At 36.5% G+C, this 22,064-nt stretch overlaps 1 protein-coding gene across 8 annotated transcripts in view; it reads left to right on the top strand.

Annotated features, from left to right (window-relative positions):
* The window catches only part of PTPRK (protein tyrosine phosphatase receptor type K), a 484,094-nt gene that overhangs the window by 410,709 nt on the left and 51,321 nt on the right, over nucleotides 1-22,064 (top strand). For 4 of the 8 annotated variants that reach the window (XM_070733481.1, XM_070733482.1, XM_070733480.1 and 1 more), the window contains 5 exons: nucleotides 8,739-8,899; nucleotides 10,759-10,794; nucleotides 15,382-15,566; nucleotides 17,248-17,335; nucleotides 19,636-19,712. In XM_070733481.1, the coding sequence (XP_070589582.1) occupies nucleotides 8,739-8,899; nucleotides 10,759-10,794; nucleotides 15,382-15,566; nucleotides 17,248-17,335; nucleotides 19,636-19,712 (547 nt within the window). The remainder of the gene's footprint in view (nucleotides 1-8,738; nucleotides 8,900-10,758; nucleotides 10,795-15,381; nucleotides 15,567-17,247; nucleotides 17,336-19,635; nucleotides 19,713-22,064) is intronic. The other 4 variants (XM_070733486.1, XM_070733484.1, XM_070733485.1 and 1 more) reach the window with 1 other exon arrangement.

The following is a 22,064-nucleotide window of genomic DNA, read 5'->3' as shown; positions in this document are numbered from 1 at the left end:
AATAATGTTCAGGAAAGGGAAAATAATGATTAAGACTTTCTCCCAAAATTATAGCTGGAAATAGCTACAAGATGATGGAAGGTCTGCAGTGATTTTTATATGTTGAAATTTACCATATTTAGTATAGCAAATATGTTCAAAGTACAGTAAAAAGTGCAGTTTTATTAATTAAATTAATAAACTTGGTTAATTAGTTTATGAGTTCTAAAATGACTTTGACTAATTAATAAGAGAAAGATTATCCGATATACTAAAACATGATAACAATATATGACTATCACCCAATGACTCGGCAGTCACTGATTAATCACTAAGGAATGCTGATTTTTCTTCTCTCTAAAGAATCAGGACCTTCGGGTATATCAAAATATAGTTTATATTCCAGCTTGAATATGATTCAAGCTTATTGTTGCTATTTTGAAGAGATTTGTCATAAGCAGAATTTAAGCAAAATTAAGTTAAATATGCCTACCATATAAGGCATGCACCAGCTTGCATTGCAATGAAGCTTTCTTTGGCAAATAAATAGAAATAGTTTGCCAAACAGAATAAATCTTGGATTTAATGCGTTAATAGGGAAAAGGTTGTGTTGGTTTAAAGTAGAATGTGCATAGAATCTAAATGTGATTTTAAGATGTGTATTTTATAAATGCTAAAAATACCAAATGGGCTGAATGAAAAAATAGATACGTTCTATCCATGGTATCCAAAATCTATTAAGTCAAAGTCTTAGTTAAAGCAAAGTTGCCAAAGATTTACTTAGAGACCGATTCTTATTTGTTTGTTAAAAGAAAACCTAACTAAACATCTGTAAACTAATGCCCTTTGGTTTATTATGAAAATTTGTAATTCCCTTTTTAAAAAACAATTTGCACAGCTAGAAGTAATTAAATATGTACATAGGATATATCTTCCCTCTCACTAGGACTCTCTTTGAAATACGAGTTCTCTACATGTATGCGGAACAATTATGTCACAACTAGCAATACTCTTCTACACCTAGTATCTAAAATATTTAGAAACATAGAAGATTGACGGCAGAAAAAGACCTCATGGTCCATCTAGTCTGCCCTTAGACTATTTCCTGTATTTTAACTTAGGATGGACATATGTTTATCCCAGGCATGTTTAAATTCAGTCAGTGTGGATTTACCAACCATGTCTGCTGGAAGTTTGTTCCAAGCATCTACTACTCTTTCAGTAAAATAATATTTTCTCACGTTACTTTTATTCTTTCCCCCAACTAACCTCAGATTGTGTCCCTTGTTCTTGTGTTCACTTTCCTATTAAAAACACTTCCCTCCTGAACCTTATTTAACCCTTTAACATATTTAAATGTTTCGATCATGTCTCCCCTTTTCCTTCTGTCCTCCAAAGTCCAAACTATACAGATTGAGTTCATTAAGTCCTGATAAGTTTTATGCTTAAGACCTTCCACCATTTTTGTAGCCGGTCTTTGGGCCCATTCCAGTTTAACTCTCTTGTGATGCCCAATGATTTCAGGGATGTGTTAGTCTTGTTTTCTTAGAAACAATATGGGAATGGCTTTTTAATCTTTATTTCCATTATATATTTTTTCACTTCTGAGCTTAGCTCAGTGATAGCGAACCTTATTTGGTTCACGTGCCAAAAGGGAGTGTATGCATGTTATAGCATGCGCACATGTGACCATACCCATTCCCTTCCCCCTATGCATGTGCACCCCACACACTGCCCCTACACATACACATAATATCCCCCAGTCCCCGTGCATGCGCATAGACCTCACTGAAGCCTGGGATGGTGAAAAAAATGGCCAAACAGGAAGTTTGGAAAAACAGACTTCCGATTTGCCCATTGTGCTGTTTTTTGCATTCTGGGGCTCCATGAAGCTTCCCTGAAGCCTCCAGAGTGCAAAAAACATCACAACTTGAAGTCCATTTTCCAAACTTCTGTTTTGCCTATTGGGCTGTTTTTTGCACCTCGGGGCTTCAGGGAAACTTCCCTGAAACCTCCACAGGGTGAAATGGCCTTCCCCAAGGCTGAAAATCAGCTGTCTAGCATGCACATGCATATTGGAGCTGATGCAGGAGAAGAGCCTTCTCTGTGGTGGCCCCGACCCTCTGGAACCAGCTCCCCCCAGATATCAGAGTTGCCCCCACCCTACTTGTCTTTCGCAAGCTCCTTAAAATCCACCTCTGTTATCAGGCATGGGGGAATTGAAATTTTTACCCTTCCCCCTAGGCCTATAAAATTTATACATGGTATGCTTGTTTGTATGATTGGACTCTTAAATTGGGGTTTTTTTAGATTACTTTTTAATATTAGATTTGTTACATTGTTTTCTTTATTGTTGTTACCCGCCCCGAGTCTTCGGAGAGGGGCGGCATACAAATCTAATATATGAATGAATGAATGAATGAATGAATGAACGAACGAACGAAATAAATAAATAAATAAATAAATAAATAAATAAATAAATAAATAAATAAAAAAAACCTCACATGCCATAGATTTGCCATCACGGGTCTAGTTTACAGTAATTCCCATTCTGTAGATAGTCATCCAAGAACCAAGAAGGTCCATTATTTCAGAATCGGACAAAAACCATGCTGACACATGTTCACCCTTCCTCAACTCTCTATGCTAAGCTGAAGAACCAATGGTACATGGGGATACTGTTTACTAAAATTAGAGAGTTTTGGGGGGAAATACTTTTGCTGAAGTTCGGATTATTGCTTAATCTGATTACCTATTTCAACAAAACCACATCATTTGGATTTTCAAGAATTTATTATTTTTATTTTAAAAAATGATTTATTGAAGTGTGTTTTCAGTTTTCATGTTACAAGTTTGATTATAAAGAAATATAGAAATAAAAACTTTTATAGTACCTTTAATTGGACATGCACAAAATATTTCAGGCCGTGTTTTTTATTGGTATCTAATAGTTTGCACTCTGGAAAGTTGATATTGATAAGATAGGATCCAAATTTAATTTAATCTGACATCATTGCATGAGCTGCAGTTCACAAACATTTATGCCTTTTAATTAAAAGTGTTAATATGAAAAGGTGCTACCAGATTTTGGTTTTAGACTATCATAGACTCTCATGGCTCTCCTCCATGTAAAAGTACATGTATAATGTAAATGTATATACACAAACAAAATCACTTTCAATTTCATAGGCAAAAAGGCTTATTTGCAGCCAGGTTTTGGGGGGAGATTTCAGTTTAAATATCTCTTTTAAAATAATAACATTTTGTTTTTATACCTAGTGATATAAACATAATTCATATTGTATGTGTGCTTATATGTATCTATGCAAAATCAAATTTCTAGATCTTACTATTTTTTTCTATTATTTTCTGTTTGTGACTGCCACAGTACTTTCACCTAAGAATAGAAGCTTGGAATTATTGGATAGTTTTTCCCCACAACAATGGAAGAATCAACCATTTTTATTAGTATGTTCTTTTTCTGCCCCAGGAGTCCTTGGGGAGAATTCTATGTTCAAAATAGAGCTGCATCAGCAACTCATTAGACCTAATTGCAATGTTTGCAGAACATTCTCAGTAACTAACAGCAAACCTGAGTTGAACATTAATCACTGTTTCCTTCCTTCTCCACATTTTTAGCATTAGCTACCGTTCTCTCAGATGAATTATTGTGCAACTCAAAAGTTTGACCATACTATATCCGAGTCTTTGGAGAGGGGCGGCATACAAATCTAATAAATTTGTGGTGCGATTTCACTGAGGCTTCCCTCGCTGGGAAACCCCACCTTGGGACTTCCGTTGCCAGTGGAACGCCTGTTTTTGCGATCCTGGGATTCCCCTGAAGCTCCCCTCTATGGGAAATCCCACCTCCTGTGAGGGAAGCCTCAGCTAAATCGCCCCATCGCAAAAACACAGCAGTTCGGATGTGGGGTTTCGAGGACTTCCGTGTTTTGTGATGGTGTGATTTCGCTGAGGCTTCCCTCGCTAGGAAACCCCACCTCCGGACTTCCATTGCCAGCAGAGCACCCGTTTTTGCGATCCTGGGATTTCCCTACAGCATCGCAAAAATGCGGAAGTCAGGAGGTGGGATTTCCCATGGAGGGGAGCCTCAGGGGAATCCCAGGATCACAAAAACGGGTGCTCTGCTTGCAATGGAAGTCTGGAGGTGGGGTTTCCCAGCGGCGGTGGCGGGTTCGTAAGGCGAAAAAAGTTTGTAAGAAGAGGCAGAAAAATTCCAAACCCCAGGTTCGTATCTCGAAAAGTTCGTATGACGAGGGGTTCGTATCACGAGGTACCACTGTACAAGAAGTTGGATTTTACTAATGTATCTTCAAGACTACCAGGATTTAACTATATAGATAGTCCTTGATTTATAAACCACAATTGAGCCCAAATTTTATGTTGCTAAGCGAGACAATTATTAAGTGAATTTTGCCCAATTTTTATACCTTCTTTGCCCTAGTTAAGTGAACCATTGTAATTGTCAAGCTAATTTGGCAATCACTAAATGAGCTGTTGTAAGTCGAGGACTATCTGTACAAAGGTTCCTTTTTGTAATGGAACTACTAGATAGAAAGAAAACAAGCATTTATTTTGTACGGAACAATTAAAGTCTGTTCTCACCATCAGCATGCCACTCATTAGTTCAGCTTCCGTGTTTCCAAATCTGGTAGGACACCTACCTTTTGGGGGAGGGACTGTTTGTTTTTCTCCTAAAAATTCATTAGTACAATACTTTGTTTTTTTCATCTTTTCCCTACCTTCTCTATATTTTATCTTTACGTATCAGTTTTCTTTCCATCACAGTAGATGTCTATGGAGATTCTCAGCCATCCAGGTCAAGGTTGTTCCAAAGATGCTATTTCAAAAGGAAATTGGACTTTCTGGATTTTCTTTGATGACATTTCGCTTCTCATCCAAGAAACTTCTTCAGCTCTCAAGAAGCTTTTGGGGTGAGAAGCGAAACAGCTTCAGAGAAAAACCAGAAAGTCCAGTTCCCTTTTGAAAAAGCACCTCTGGGAGACCATCCAGCCGAATGAAGCTATAATCACCAAGGACAGTCTCCTTGCCCAATTTCCTTAAACTGTCCACTAGAAGAAGCCTAATCCTTTGTAGCTTCTGCTCAGGCAATCTCACACTACTAACCAGAGCATACAAAACTTTCGCCAGACTTGAATTACAGCTCATCAGCCTGGAATCCACACCGCATCTCGGATATAAACACTACACCACATAAAAGATACTTTACCAGAAGACCTTTCCACTCCTCAACTCGTAACAGAATACCCTACGAAACTAGATTTACAATCCTGGGTCTTGAAAGCTTAGAACTACGTCGCCTTAAACACGATCTAAGCATAGCCCATAAAATCATTTGCTGCAACGTCCTCCCTGTCAATGACTACTTCAGCTTCAACCACAACAACACACAAGCACACAACAGATTCAAACTTAATGTAAACCGCTCCAAACTCGACTGCAAAAAGTACGACGTTACTAATAGAGTGGTCGAAGCATGGAACTCACTGCCTGATTCTATAGTGTAATCCCCTAACCCCCAAAACTTTACCTTGAGACTCTCCACTGTGGACCTTTCCGGATTCCTAAGAGGTCAATAAGGGGCGTGCATAAGTGCATCAGAGTGCCTTCGGTCCCGTGTCCTAATGTCTCTTTATGTTTTTCTTGCATCATGGATATGAACTCCACTATCTCAATTATCCTTTTCTTCTCTATTACTCCCAATGTTTTTCTAATCCATTTTCATGTATATTTATATGGTATTTCTACTCATTATGTACTAGACTGACTGACTGACTAACTAACTAACTAACTAACTAACTAACTAACTAACTAACTAACTAAATAAATAAATAAATAAATAAATAAATAAAAACAGACTATTCTTATTAAGATGTCTGGTTTGCAAGCTACTGTGGTTCTTTTTCAACATACAGTCCTCCCAGTTCCCATCTTCATTCTCTGTTTCTTCTTGATATGAGGTGGAGGGAAGCACCCTCTGTTTATGCTTTGTTTGTATTTCTTTTCATCTCCAGTTTTGCTTTTCTTAACATTGCCATGTTACCTTTAGTTAAACTGATAATATTTACTTTAAGGGAGCACATTCTTGGTAGCACCTGCAGGATTTTATCATCTTTTGTGAGAAACAAAAAATGCTAGATTAAGGTGACCTCGGCTAGTCTTATGTTCTTAGATAAGTACTTTAGCCAAATTATTTCTTTTTGAGCTTTATCAGTTTTCATTTTAAGAGGGGGAGAAACCAGTATATTTTGTGGTGGGAGGTCAAATGAAGAAGTATAGGATTTAGTGTTAAATCTTTTTTTTTTATTTGTCTTTTTCTGAGAAAAAAAAGTTGTATTTTGTTATTGAGCTTCTGCTCCTCTCCCCTTCCCAGAAGCTATGAAAACTTTTAGATTTCTTTAATATGCCATACACCGAAAGCCAAAAATGGATAAATGTCTTCATGTCATAAATAGTGGCTCAAGAATGAAGAAATCTAGGTTAATGTGACAAAGGACTTAAAGTACTTTTCCAATACTGTAGTATTTTTTATAATTTTCAAAGTATAGGTCCTTATGTTGCCTTTGACTGGATTTTCTCTGAGCATGATAAAATAGATTTCTTAAGAAGGTCTTAATGGCATTAAGTTGTATTTAGTCACATCTACTTTAATGGGAGGCAAGATAATTGGTGAACATCTCTGTAGGGGAGTCATCTTTACCTCATGTAGTAAGTGTTGTGATAAACAATAACAGGAACATTTTATTTATATTGTTAAGAATAGGCATCAACCTGGACAGTGTTGACTACTTAATGCTATCACTCTGCCTTATGGATTTTAGAGTATGCAATGGATAATGGCTGTGGCAATTGCTTATAACTTAGAGATAGTTGCTGCTGTGGAACATAATAATATGTGCTCATAAGTGAATATCAACTCCATAGCTAATCCAGTTGTCAAACTGTATGACTGACACTGAATTTATACATGAAAAACAGGATGGATGGAGGGATGGAGGGATGGATGGAGGGACAGATAGATAGATAGATAGATAGATAGATAGATAGATAGATAGATAGATAGATAGATAGATACACAGAGATAGAAGCAGATATAAAAAATAAGAATAGCAGCCATGGCATTTAATTAAAAAAAACCAGATAAAATGTTATATCTATATTAATGAAATAGTATATGAATAAAAGTAGTGGAGATTCAAGCTATATGTCATCAAAGTCAGATTTCTCAGTTCCAAAATTAAGTCCAGCTGGACTTCTTGGTTTATTCCTAACATGGCCCAAATTTGGAGCTCCAGTTTCGAGACTAGCCCTGAGAATACAAACTGCTATACATACGTTAAGGAAGAATGTAAATTCATCTATAAAAATTCAGTGCCTCTTTTGACCAAAATTATCTTGATTCTTGATTTTTTTCTGGATTAAGCATTTATTTGTTTGATTTCTCTCCATGTATTGTCAACATAAGAAATTAGTTTTAAAACTTCCTTGAGTTTTAAATTAGTTTTAAAACTTCCTTGAGTTTAGATGGAAATAAAAAAGAACAAGTAATTAATATAAGCATATCCGTGGCATTATGTTCCAAATTCAGTATAACCTGCCTCAGCTTTTTCATACACATGTGAAAAAGAGCATTGAATAACACTGAACATGATATAGAAGAGGTGAAACCTGTAAAATGTGCAACTATTGAAAGAGAAATGTCCCTTTTCCTATTTGTCATACTGCAGGAAAAAATAAATGAATATAATTTCTAGCTTAAATAAACTTGAAGTCATATTCCTCATTTTGTTGATCTTTATTTACCCAAGAATGTGTATGCTGAGAAGGATCAAACCATATATCATGATGTAGATCAGAGGTGTCAAATTCAAGGCCGAATCTGGCCCAAGGGTTGCTTAAATCTGGTCCACAGGGCCACTCTAAAAACAGTGAAGGACCAGCCTGTGGTGTCTCTGGCAGTGAAAATAGAGCTCTGCAGGAGGTCGTCACAGCCAAAATCAGAGCTGGAGACAATGGACTCCCCCTAGCCTTGCCCGGATCACTAAATGTATCCCCAACATGAGTGGTGTTGAGCTGGCCACGCCCATGCCACTCCATCTGTCCCTGAAGTCAAACACAACCCTGATTCAGTTCTCAATGAAATTGAGTTTGACACACCTGATATACGTGTAATGTAGAACATAATTATAAGATGTTACCTATTAACGATTTCTTTTTGAGATGTTTATTTATACCATCATAAGTTTAAAAAAGGATTTAAATGAAGGTATGCTTACAAAGAAATAAAACAATGGCATAAGTTCTAAGTTGAATAAATTATGAATATTGAAATAATGTGCATTCGCTATAAACAGTGTAAAGTAGCTTTAATATTGACAGCTGTCATTAAGAAGTAAATGCGTATCACATTTCTATTATTGCCATATTCTGGTATTGTAAAAAGATGAACTGTGCAGGGTTAAAATCCTGAACTTGCCTCCTGAAATGCAAGTCCCTCGAGAACTGAATTAATATCTCTGTACACAAACTGAATGTCCCTAAATGTCTTAAATTGCAAATGTAGCTTTCTCCCTACAACTCAAGTATATGGCTACCATAAACTCGAAACCTGCTTTAAAGTAGTCTTAATAGAATCATTCACCACTGAATAGCTGTTACGGTTGATAATAAAAGTGTGATTACCTTTTAAAGCTTTTCTTTTCTTGATTTTGGTTGGGCAGTAAACTGGCTAAGAAACGCAAAGATGCCATGGGAAACACTAGACAAGAAATGACCCATATGGTGAACGCCATGGATCGAAGTTATGCTGATCAAAGCACAATCCATGCAGAAGATCCACTTTCAGTCACCTTTATGGATTCTCATAACTTCAACCCCAGATGTAAGTACGATAGTCCCATTGTCACTGAAGTTAGTACCTTACTTCTGTTTATATCCGCTGTACATTGCATTTGGTACCATAAAAATGTATTTTATGCAAGGGAATGAAATAGTAGAGTTATGAGTTCCAGACAGAGCACAAAAAGAATCAAATACAGAAAAATTTAGAATACCTGTTTATAAAATTCAATTTTCTGAGGTTAGAAAGAAAGTTTACTCCAAAGCCACAATTTAACACCTTGCCAATTCTTTGCTGGATAAGTGCTGGGTCCAAAGTTGAGAAACATAAAGGGCAGTACTTTATGCATATATAAATTCCCACAGAAAATTCCTTTTCAAGATACTATTTTAAGTGCCTTCACAGTATATTACTGTTGCAGTTTTGTAGCATGTAAATTGCTTCAGAAACAGCAGGCAATGATTACTTTCTATTCTTTCATTCTATTCTAGTATTACATCATATTTTCTCCAGTATTAATCCACAGAAAATGATAGATGTTTACTTTTTTTCCCCCTTCAACATTGAACATGCAATATATGGATTCATACAATTGTTCTCTCTGGAAAGAATTGTAGCTCTTTGAAACTTACACTGCAAAATGGCATATATTTTTGCAAAACAAAAATACACCTTGTATTTTGCAAATAGAATTTCAAAATCTGTAACATCATGTCTGAGAAAAACAGATTTCCATATAATCAGATGTTTTTTTAATTGTTGTTCTCACCCTAACCCACTGTGATTGTATGCATATGTGTGTACATATACACAACTAATTTGATACTCAAATTACTTTTTATTTCAACCTTTTGGGATATTCTGTTTATATTTAGATACTAATTACTTATCTAATTAGTTGCTGGGTATATCTGTATGTCTGTGTATGAGTTCCATTAAAAGGTATTGTTTATTCTAGTTACACAACAGTATTGCTGCCAATAGCTTCATAACAGAAATTACTATAATAGGAATAGGATGGGAAGCTAAAGAAACATAAGGATATTAACAAACAATGTATTAAGGACTCTTGCAAAACAATATATTACTGGATATGATGCAGAGATATACAAGGAGGATATAGGAAACCTCTGTAAGACATCTTAAGGTTTGGCTGTAGTTTTAGTTAGTTTTCTCACCCTATTTTCCACACAGGCCCATGTTCCCCCTGGGAAAAAACACCAGATAAGCAGTTCAAGAGATAACTGAGTAATGTGAACAATGTGAAGATGATTGTTGTAATCCAGGCCAAATATGAAGATATAAAGTCCCCTACATCAGCTAAGAGCTATGTTCCTCATTTCCAATAATGTTTGGAATGAGCAATGAAACCCTCTCATGTTGCATAGGACCAGTTGCAGAGCCCAAGAGGCCAGACTGGTTTTTTTGTTATTTGCCAATTACCCCAGGAATCTTGGCCAACGGACAGCTTTACTCAAGCCGTGCCAAAACTTTGCCCTACTAAGAAAGTTAGACATTTGGATGCTTAAAACTCTGGCAGGCCCCCTTTCCTGAGCTCAAGGAATTCTGAGAGCAGTAATTGCTTCCTAAAGTTGAATTATCCTTTGGCAGCTGCTCTGATAAAACTATCTAAGCCTTTTTTACTTAGCTTTCAGGAAGAAAATGCTTAGATTATGACTAAACCCAACCTGTTTGGACAATTGTATACATTTATTGCACTTTTCTTCTGTTAAAAAAAAAAAAAGCAAACATTGTTTTCTACAGAGTGGTTTTGTATTTCCTGTTTCACGAATAAGATGAATAGGCTTTGCTGTATGTTCCAAAAAGTCTGTGCTTCTTTTTTTCTTTTAAAAAAAAGTTGGAGGCAATGAAATTTTTTCACAAGCTTTGTTTTCCCACAGTGCCCAATGATCCACTTGTGCCGACTGCTGTGTTAGGTGAGGACCTAGTCCTTCATCTTCTTTTCCTTCATAACTTACAACCCTTGTAAATAAATATGTTTATTGCACGTCCAAGTAGCTAGTTGCAGATTTAAAATATTAGGTCTGATGCTTAGTGGAATATTTAACATTAGGTAAATACAGAGCCGTGGTGACACAGTGGTGAGAATGCAGTACTTCCAGCTCAAGGTCGACTCAGCCTTCCATCCTTCCGAGGTTGGTAAAATGAGGACCCAGATTATTGGGGGCAATGTACTGATTCTGTAAATCACTTAGAGAAGACTATAAAGCACACTGAAGTGGTATATAAGTCTAAATGCCATTGCTATATTCACCTACAGGTAGTCCTTGATTTAGACCTCAATTTGGATCAGAATCTCCCTTGTTAAGCAAGGTGGTTGTTAATTGAGTCACACCTGATTTATAGCCTTTTTTGCTATAATGTTAAGTAAATCACTGCAGTTGATGTATGGATCACGTGGTCCGGCTTAAATTATGGTGATAAATGATAATCGCATGATCTCACGATACTGCAACCATTACAAATACATGCCAGTTGCCCAGCACTTCAACTTGGGTCACATGACCTTGTGGATGTGATAATGGGTCATAAGTGTGATGACCACTTGTCACTTTTTCCAATACAGTTGTAACTTCAAACGTCACTAAATACAGTAATTGATTGTAAGTCAAGAGCTACCTGTAGTTTCATTTTTAGCAACACACTAGTATAAGGAAAAAATTTCAGGAGCTGAAAGATGGATGCACAATATGCAGTTTCCACCTGATGTGATACTACGTCTAACCAGAAACACTGGATCTTGGAACTTGTAGTTCAGCAATATCTACAGCAACAAGTTAGTTGTCTAAAATATTGGGGAAAAATTTACACACCCTTAACATACATTGTTAGCTTTGCAATTTTATAGCTTAGTCAGTGGCAATGTTCATGAATTTTTATTTATGTATGCATGACTATAGATCTGGTTCTGCCTTAAAATAGAGATTAGTAAACTATAGTCGGGGTGCAAGCATTCCCACGCTCATTTATGTGGTTTTTGGAACCCGCTCAAACTGCTATTTCTGAATGGTCTTTCTTTTACCATTTGGGAGCAAAAAAACAACAACCCTTCATAAAACTGTGGTGGAAATCTTACAATTAATTTAACATAGTTATATCTAGCCAAATAAAGTAATTATGTGGTATATCATCTGAAGCAAGCAATCCAGAAGGATACCACTGGTATCAAAAATATTTTCCAGGAGCAGAACAAACCATCTAGGCAGAATGCCATGTCATTCCAAGGCATTCTGGGTAGTTCCACGATCAAATCTGTATATTTTTAGAAAGCTTATGAATATTGCGATGGTACATACCTTCAACCTAAGTGCAATAGGAGGGACTATACACTTTAAATAAAGTGCATATAAATGATAATCATGAATCACTTTTCTATTTTTCTAAGAACAGATCAAGCTAAAAGGTATACCAAATGGTATATCCACCATGGAGACTCTGTTCAAAAATATCTTAGATTGCTTAAACTACTTCATTCTTTCCTCTGTTTCCTTCTAAAACCTGTAAAACATCCTTCTAAAACCTAACACTGAGTAGGTCCATCAGTTTGAAGTCTTCTTTTCTACTTGTAAGATCCCGCCAAAGCCAGGTGGATCAGATCCACCCCTATTCAGCTTTAGCTATTTAATAATGAGTGACTTACAACTTACAATCCAAGCAATCTATAAAAATTAAACTAGAGGATTCAGTGTTGCTTCCTTAATGCTTTTTATTGAAAGAGTCTGACTCTAGTTGTAACACACTAAACAACTATATTTGACATTAGTAATAGTAATAGTAAGTAAGGCACTAAATTATATTTGATATTTGACATGACATTATCAGAACCTCCAAGCAGGCAAAAATGATTGTTTTGACATGCAAAGGTTAATCTATTAGAACTTCAAAGAGCAAAGCTAGGGCAAAACTGACAGATTGACAGATTCTGCATATATTCCATCCAGTTTTTGTTAACTTTATCACCTTTACATGAAGCAAAATGCCTTAGTTAGAGGTTATGGGTGTTTGCACTTGGCTTATACATTAGTTAATATATGTGGTCTCTAATAGTGTATTAGTCTTGTTTTTCATTTATTAAATATTTTGCATGTGAAATATGATTTGAAGTATTTCTATTAACATGTGCTGATTAAAAATAGTATAAAGCAGGGGCACCCAACCACCGGGCCGCGGACCAGCCCTCATGCCGCCACCCCCTCCCTCCAGCGCTTCGCCTCCCGCCGGGCAAGAGGCCTCGGGAGGCAGGTTCTGCCGGCCACAGGACGATGGATGGGACAGAGGGGCGGGAAGGACCGAGAGGCTCAAGCCTCTTTTGGCTTCTGCTGCGGGGCGCTTTTGCGTTTTTGGCTGGGGGGAGGCAGGAGGGCCAGCCTGACCCCCTCTCTCCAGCGCTTAGCTCCCGCTGGGCAAGAGCGCTTGGGAGGCAGGTTCTGCCGGCCACAGGACGATGGCGGGAAAGAGGGGCGGGGAGGACCAGCACCCCCATGCTTAATCCCGCCCCCAACCACGCCCCTTTCCACCCCCACTGGGCCATAGAAAAATTGTCTTGCTGAAACTGGTCCCTGGTGGAAAAAACGTTGGGGACCACTGGTATAAAGGATTTCAAAAATGGCAAAAACCTACCTCAATATCTCCATTATAATTCTTCTAGAACTCATAAGCTTGCTTTAGCAATTTTGTAACAAGTAGCTAGCTGGTTTTAAATGTGTCTCAGATATTTTATTTACTTTAACATGCTTCAATGTGTTCCAGTCCCTATAAGTGGTAAGTATTGGACAAAATACAGTGTGAAAATATTTTTGTTAAATTATATGTGACATAAATACATGAAATATTGTGTTTATTGAGACCTTGACTTCTTACTTGTAGTGCAAGTTAATTTAATAAGGCATGTATAGAAGAAACATTCAATTGAATGGATTAGGGTTAGGATTATGGTTCGTGGAAGGCATTCATGGGGTGTAGTAGGGTCTACACGCCCTGTTGCCTTTGTTCAGAAAACAACGTTGATGACTTTCTTCAAGACATTCCGAGGATATTATAATCAATGTACAAATTAAGGTGAACACCTGCAGTTCGTGCATGCTCTGTTATTTATAACAATAAAAGCTGTTTATTGTGATGCTTCAATAATCTGGATCAGGCAGGTTAGTCCATTAATTTCCAAAAGTATATTAATTACTGTAATGCAGCAGTCATGAACCAAACAAAAATTGGCAACTTTTCTAAAAGTTGTTTTTCTCTTCATTTTAATTAACTGGTATGAAGATAACAGAATATTTAAGTTTAAGTGAGCCAGTTGCAAATTGGGAGGCAAGGAGGTAGTTAAAAACCTCTCTAAACCCAAAGAACAGTGGTATGCAATTATACAATCAGTTAGTATCATGGGGCTTAGAAGTTGAACTGCAATTATAAACACTTTCAGTTTTCTCAGTGTATGAATCAAAATCAAGCTTTTATTCAACACATATCCATGTCTATTCTAACTCAGACTGAAAACTCAGTTCAATCAATTTGAAGTCTCTGTACATTTTGAGCACAACTTCTTTTTTAAATATATATAAAGAGGGTGCATATATTTATTTTTATTTGGCATATAGCCATTCCAATTATGAACCATCTGAACAGCTTACAGTCCTACCATGTATTAACAGAATTAAAAGATCTAAGAGCATAGAACTGAAAAACATAAACATTCACAAACATTTAACACAACAGTAACAAAACAAAAGAACCGAGGTATCGCAGTGGGTAGAGTGCAGTACTGCAGGCCACTAAAGCTGACTGCTAGATCTGCAATTCAGCGGTTCAAATCTCATTACCGGCTCAACGTTGACTCAGCCTTCCATCCTTTAGAGGTGGGTAAAATGAGGACCTGGATTGTGGGGGCAATAGGCTGGCTCTGTTAAAAAGTGCTATTGCTAACATGTTGTAAGCTACCTTGAGTCTAAGGAGAAGGGTGGCATTAAAAAAAAATCGAATACATGCATAGATAGATAGATAGATAGATAGATAGATAGATAGATAGATAGATAGATAGATAGATAGATAGATAGATGATAGATAGATAGATAGATAAAATCCCTTGCTGAGTAGGCATTAGAACCCAAATCACTTTCCCCCAAAGTCTGCTAAAGTAACCTTGCTTTGATTCTTTCCTAAGTGTCAGTCACTGTTGACTCATGCTGAATCTCTATGGGGATGTTCTTCCAGATCACCTCTTTGTGTGTGTGTGTGTGTGTGTGTGTGTGTGTGTGTGTGAATGACTAAGAAGGCCAAAGAGAGATGACTTTCTTTAAGAGGGGGAACAAAGAAGGAGCTCCCTCTTTTGGATCAACATGGGGACAACTGCTTGTTGCTTATGCTTTCTTTTGTAAGAGTCAAAATAGCACCCAGGTCTTTGCAGAATGCTCAGATGAGCTCATGAGAAGATGGGCTGTAGCAGGAATATTTCAGTTTCGTTGTTGCTGAATACTCTTCCATTCTTTGGGCTCTTATAACCACAGATGAAAACCACAGTGCAACAGCAGAGTCAAGTCGTCTCTTAGATGTGCCTCGTTATCTCTGCGAAGGAACAGAATCCCCCTACCAAACTGGCCAACTGCATCCTGCTATCAGAGTAGCGGATTTATTGCAGCATATTAATCTCATGAAAACATCTGACAGCTATGGTTTCAAAGAAGAATACGAGGTAACAATGTCATCAGTTGCTTTTTTACCTGACCGAGAGCAGAGAGTTCCTTTGAGAGTAAAGCTTCTTGATTGCAAAGAGAGAGAGAGTTCTTAATTACAAGAGCATGAAAATGAATGTTTCATGGGGTTATGTTTTTAAAAAGACCATTTCCATGTGCCATGAATCAGTGGAAAATTTAAAAGCATTACATGTGAACCAGAAAGTTGCAAAGAGTGAAAAGTATCAAAAACACACCTTCCTTGTACAGATATTATTTTCTTTTTAAGGACAGGTTTTTCCCCCTCAACATTCCTATGCAGGATATTATATGAAACAAATCTTGCATGCAAAGGTCATTTCTTGAAAAGTTTTCCTGGAAGGCTCTATATGCAGCATCAGTACTTATACATTTGTGGGGGGACCCCAATCTTCTTTTTATTTGATTGATTTATTTGGACATTTATTGATAGCTTTTTATAGCCACCCTGATCAAAAGATTCTGTAGGTTTCATTATGTTAAAAGAGATTATGTAAATATGCATATATCTTTTAGTATTTGATTTTACTTTTTGCTATGTAAGTTACTACTTCATTTTATCCACATGAAGCAAAGTAGGTGTGACTTTTAAAAACATATTTTATTTATTTGTTTGCTTGCTTGTTTGTTTATTCATTGTGTTACAGAGAAAAGCAATATGCTGGATAAATACTATAATATATATTTCCTGTTGGATCCATGAATTATATGAGAGTTTTAAAAAAAAATATCTTGGTTACCAGTAACCCCAAATCATTGTTACAGGATTCCAAACTCATATTGTATGCCATATTCTCACGTAATTCAAATTATTGTATGTTTTTATAATCTATTTTCAGTTCTTCGCTTCAAGAAACACTACATTTGTTTTTTATCATTGTGTTGGAAATACAGGTAGTCCTCAACTTACAAATAGTTGCTTAATAACCATTCAAAGTTACAAGAGATATCCTTCACCCTCACAAAAGAGACTTACAATACAGTTCCAAAGTTCTGACAATCAGCTCCACCCCTTCTCTTATGTGGTCACGTGACTACATTTATAGCGGTCACATGGTCCCAATTTACAATGTTTTTGTTAAAAACTGGTGTTTGCTTCCAGTTTTTGACAAAAATTTCCCACCGCTTAATGACCATGGTAATTTGCTTAATGACCATCAGTAAAAAGATAAAACCAGGTTGGTTTATGACTATTGCATCCTATGACCATAATGGGCAGGCATAGGATAGTTGTAAGTCAAGAACTACCTGTAATTTTTTAAATAAGGATGGGTTTTTTGCATGACTGTAGTTTAATCATTTTATTTATATCAGCAGTATTACTCAACCTCAACAATGTTAAGATTCATTAACTTAAACTCTCAGAATTATCCATCCAGCATTTTAAAATTGCTGAAGTTTAGAAACAATGATATTAGGATTCATTTTCCCCACCACCACAAGCCTTCTTGTGTTTTCTTGAATTGCCAGGCACTGGGTTTATTTCTCGCTGGCAGAATATTTCCATGTATTTATACCATAAAAAGCTTTATATGCCGATATCTTAACTCCAGTAAAACAATCAAGAGAAACCAAGAACCCAACTGATACTCTAACAATGTAAAATGTGTCAGGATGAATAAAATGCTGAAATAAATATAAATTATCTCTTTATTTTGAAAGAGCTTCTTTGAAGGACAATCGGCTTCTTGGGATGTGGCCAAAAAGGATCAAAACAGAACGAAGAATAGATATGGGAACATTATAGCATGTGAGTTAAAAACAGATAATCATGAAGATGAATGTTTTATATCGCTTATTGACAAAACCTAGACAGCCTATTATTATGCCTACCCATCCTATATAGTAGTAAGTGATGTGTTTCTGGGTGGTTAAAGATTGGAATATTTCTCCCTAGTCTTAGTTCAGTGATGGCGAACCTATGGCATGGGTGCCAGAGGTAGCACGCGGAGCCATATCTGCTAGCATGCGAGCCGTTGCCCTAGCTGAACTCCAGCACACATGTGTGCTCTGTCCAGCTGATTTTCGGGTCACACGGAGGCCCTGGGAGGGCATGTTCAGCTTCTGAAGGGCCTCCGAGGAGATGGGAAGGGTGTTTTTGCCCTCAGGCTCCAGGAAAGCCTCTGGAGCTTGGGGAGGGTGAAAACGAGGCCTACCAGGCCCACCAGAAGTTGGAAAAAGGGCTGTTTGTGGTCTACATAAGGCCTCGGGTGGGGGCAGAGAAGGCAATTTTCGCCCACTCCAGGCACTGAATTATGGGTATGGACACATGCAAATGCGATAGTGTGTGCACATGTGCTTTCGGCACCCAAGGGAAAAAAAGGTTCACCATCACTATCTTAGTTCATTATTATTATTTATTTATTTATTTATTATTTATTTATTTATTTAGATTTGTATGCCGCCCCTCTCCGCAGACTCGGGGCGGCTCACAACAAAGTGAAAAAACAATTTACAACAAATCTAAATTTCTACTAAATTTCTTGATTGCAAAGAGAGAGAGAGTTCTTAATTACAAGAGCATGAAAATGAATGTTTCATGGGGTTATGTTTTTAAAAAGACCATTTCCATGTGCCATGAATCAGTGGAAAATTTAAAAGCATTACATGTGAACCAGAAAGTTGCAAAGAGTGAAAAGTATTGCTTTAACTACTCCATAGCATTGCCTCTGTCAGTGCTGAAGAAATTTATAGACAAAATTTTTGTATTTCCCAGAATCATGGCATAAGATTTAGATTTAGATTTAGATTTATTGGATTTATATGCCGCCCCTCTCCGCAAACTCGGGGCGGCTCACAACAAAACAGCACAGTACATAATATCAAATCCAATGCCCACCAATCTAATTACAATTTAAAATTAGTATGGGCCCTTGTAGAACATTTATTTCAGCCAATGTGTGATATTCAGCCTCACTTTTAAGCTCCTCAGTAAAGGAAACTCCATAACTTCCCTAAATAGTCTGTCCCATTATTGAAAGGGCTTTATTATTAGGAAGTTGCACCTGATGTACAAGCAAAATCTTCTTTCTTGTAAATCCATTGTTCACACACTGCCTTCTGAATCAAGTGTGAACAATGTGGCATTTGAAAATATTGAGGAAAGCTGTCATGCCTTACCAAGATTAAATATGGCCAGTACCATCAATAGTTATATGTTTTACGTTTATACATTTTTTTCTCCTGGGTTCTTTGACTTGGTTGATTGTTTTTGGACATGCTCCATATTCTCAGTATCCTTGCTAAAATGCACAAGTAAAGACAATGTAATTGTTGTCTAACCAACCCAGAACACTGAGGAACAATGATTTCTCTTGTTACCGATGCTATACAGTATTTCTCTTGATGCAGTTTAGGATTACTTTTGCTATTTGGAGAGCTCCATCATATGTTTCCCTCAAGTTCAGCTTGTGTCATCCAACAAGCACCAATTGTTTTCTAGTATGGTTCACCTTCCTATACTGCACACAAATGAAGGACTTTGCCCTTGTCCTTGCAGAAATTATCTTGCTGATTCCATTTTTCACAAATTTCATTGATACATTTTTTTATCTCGAATCCAAGTAAATTCAGCAACACAAAGCCTAGAAAATAGCTGCCTGGTATCCCACTTGACACTTCTAGCTTGAGTGGAGCCATATAAGTACTGTTTCAAAAGTAGCTACAATTGGGGCCATATTTCCCTTAGAAAAGAAACTCCATTGGGGTGGGGTCATCATTGAGAAAGACCCCTTGCAGTCTTTCTGCTCTTCATGTTTTAAAACCAAGGCAGGTTCTGAAGTGTGTATATTCCTCTGTTCGTTCATTCAGTTGTCCCACAGGGTAGATACAATTTCTATTTTCTTTTGGCTCTAGCCTTCTGTGCAATTTTAGATACTCTTTGAGGTTCCCCTAGTATTTTTGAGCAGACTGGGAAAGGGTCACCAACATTGCAGGTCAAATGGGGGTCTACCTTTTCCCTCCTTAATTAAGGGAATCCTTAGCCTGTATATTTCACTCTCATTTGTTTCTGCTGTATATCATTCCAAAGACAAAACCCATTTTTTGCAGATGATCACTCCAGGGTGATATTACAACCTGTGGAAGATGATCCTTCTTCAGACTACATTAATGCTAATTATATTGACGTAAGTAGATTGTATATCTTGTTTTTTTCTTTCCATCTTCTCTCTGTGAAACATTTTTGCATGCAATTCCTATGAACTGAATGAGAGCCTTCTTAATATGATGAACAAAATGTACACTTTTCCTTGTCCTCCGTCCTAGTACTCACTGACATTGTTGTGCTTTCTTTCACATCTGACTTTGATTTGGGCTGTAGATTTGGCTGTACAGGGATGTAAGTACCACTATATGTGAATAACAGCATCCTGTTATGACTATTTAATATAGTGAACATTCTCAGTTGCTTTACAGTTCTAATTTTTATTACTAGATATATGTGCATGCCTCATTAACGAATTTCATTTATATATCTAGTCTTTAATGTTCCTTTGTGCTCTTATACCTTTTCTTTTACCTACATTTTAAAAATATCCTTAGTCTAATCATTAGCTAAATCAATAAAACCTAATCCTTACAAGACTCATTTTTGCTTCTTTATTACTCTTTTTTTTGCATTGTTTAGTAATTTTTATTTTGTATTCCATTATTTTTGTGTGAGAAGCTGGATAATAGAATATAGTGTGTTGCTTTTGAAAAGAAACCTACTGATGGCCTAAAAAGGATTAAGAGTTGGCTACAGCTGTCTCTTGTTGTCAAGGGGAATTCATTTGAGCAGTGGTGTTCCTCCTACTAATCCTAATCTCATTTTTAATGCAAGACAAAAATCCTCCACTTGCAATAAAAATGAAATAATAATAATGAGTTTAAAACGATACTGAAGCTTATAGTTTTGGACAAATACAAATGAATATATGTGACCATGAAAGCTATAATGGAATAATAATTTCCTAGACTATAGTCAAGGCTTGAATTTTTGATCATCTAATTCAATTCATAATTTCAAAATATCTAATGTGTGTAATCAGGACTGGTGTACCTAGAAAATAGTGTTCTAGACTGGTGCCATTACTTGAATAAAGCAGTTGTCACTCAGGAGATACACCCACCAATAGTTTTAATAAAAATAATTTCAAAGCTATGTCCCTGATAATTTGAATGAATGCATGGGCAAGATTATGAGTTAGAAAACAATATTGCTTTGTGTTTACAAGGCCTCAACTTTATTTCAGGTTTCTGCTGAAAGCAGGGTTTCATTTCTCAGAAAGAAAGTGTTTTCTTTCCCTGTTATGTAGTGCATTCTCAGGTTGATCTAGAATTTTGTAGGATTTTTACCCAAGGATTCTGACTTGCATTTTGTCTTGGATATTATAGTTGTGCAGCAGTCTTGATTTTAACAGGTGCCATTAGTCAAGAGGGCCTTAATATTGGTATATTTTGGTTCATGGTATTTCATGCATCTGTACTCCAAATCACATTTACTGTTTGAGTGCCGATCACTGCATAGGTACAACACACAACTCTATGTTTTTATGAAAAATCTCAGGTTATTATGAGATTCGTTTTGGATGTTAAAAAAACAAGGAATCCATGGGATGGTAGGAGCATTTGTAGCTAGTAATAGGCATTTCAATGCCATCAGCTCCTCAAAACAAAGTTAACATTTTCAATACTATACCAAATCCATAATTCTTAATGATTTCTCTTCCTTTCAAAAATCCATCAAATAAAGGTCTTTCCTGTCAATCTGAGTAAGAGGTGATGGAAAAACTGAAGAAGTAATGTTTTATATATAATGCTTTATATATGCATTTGTCAATAAGGCATCTTTGGGGATTCTTTTTCATAAAAATTATGTGTTCCTTTGATCAACTGGGTGCAACGTGTGCAATACATGAAAATTATACAATGCTGCTTCTAATCCTACACTTAAGCCATAGAATCACTGAGGATAACATGTTTACGTGTGCCAATACCATAGTTATTTGTTATGCTAATAAGACTAATTCTTTGCGTTCCCAAAGTTCTATCATATAATTAGCAAAAATTTGATGAAATAATATTCATGAGATTCAGTAAACTTTTTTCTTGTTCATATTCTAACCATTAACCAATCATGGTTAATTCTTGTTTACTTGATTTTCACCAAGAGGTTAACAAATCCTTTTTTAAACTATATGTATATGGAATCCTTCTCTACATTTAATAACTGTACTGTAGAAAAAGTTCAGTAATGGCACATATATGTGAGCCATAAATTCTAAACTTTGTTTTATATAATTGCAAAAAATTGCAGTATTGCATGTAGATTTGCAATCTGTACACACATATACATTGTCCAGCTCTAATGTTCAGCCATTTTGCTTACTCATTATGGCTCCATTTTTTTTCTGGTGCATTCATAGTGAAAGCTTTTGCTAATGGCTTGGTTGTTTTGTGCTTAATATTTAAAATAACAAACAAAACTTTGTCAATCT

The sequence above is a fragment of the Erythrolamprus reginae genome, chromosome 1 (assembly GCF_031021105.1).
Source record: "Erythrolamprus reginae isolate rEryReg1 chromosome 1, rEryReg1.hap1, whole genome shotgun sequence".
Lineage (NCBI taxonomy): Eukaryota > Metazoa > Chordata > Lepidosauria > Squamata > Dipsadidae > Erythrolamprus > Erythrolamprus reginae.
The sequence above is the reverse complement of the archived record's forward strand: the minus strand, read 5'-3'. Positions and strand labels throughout refer to the sequence as shown.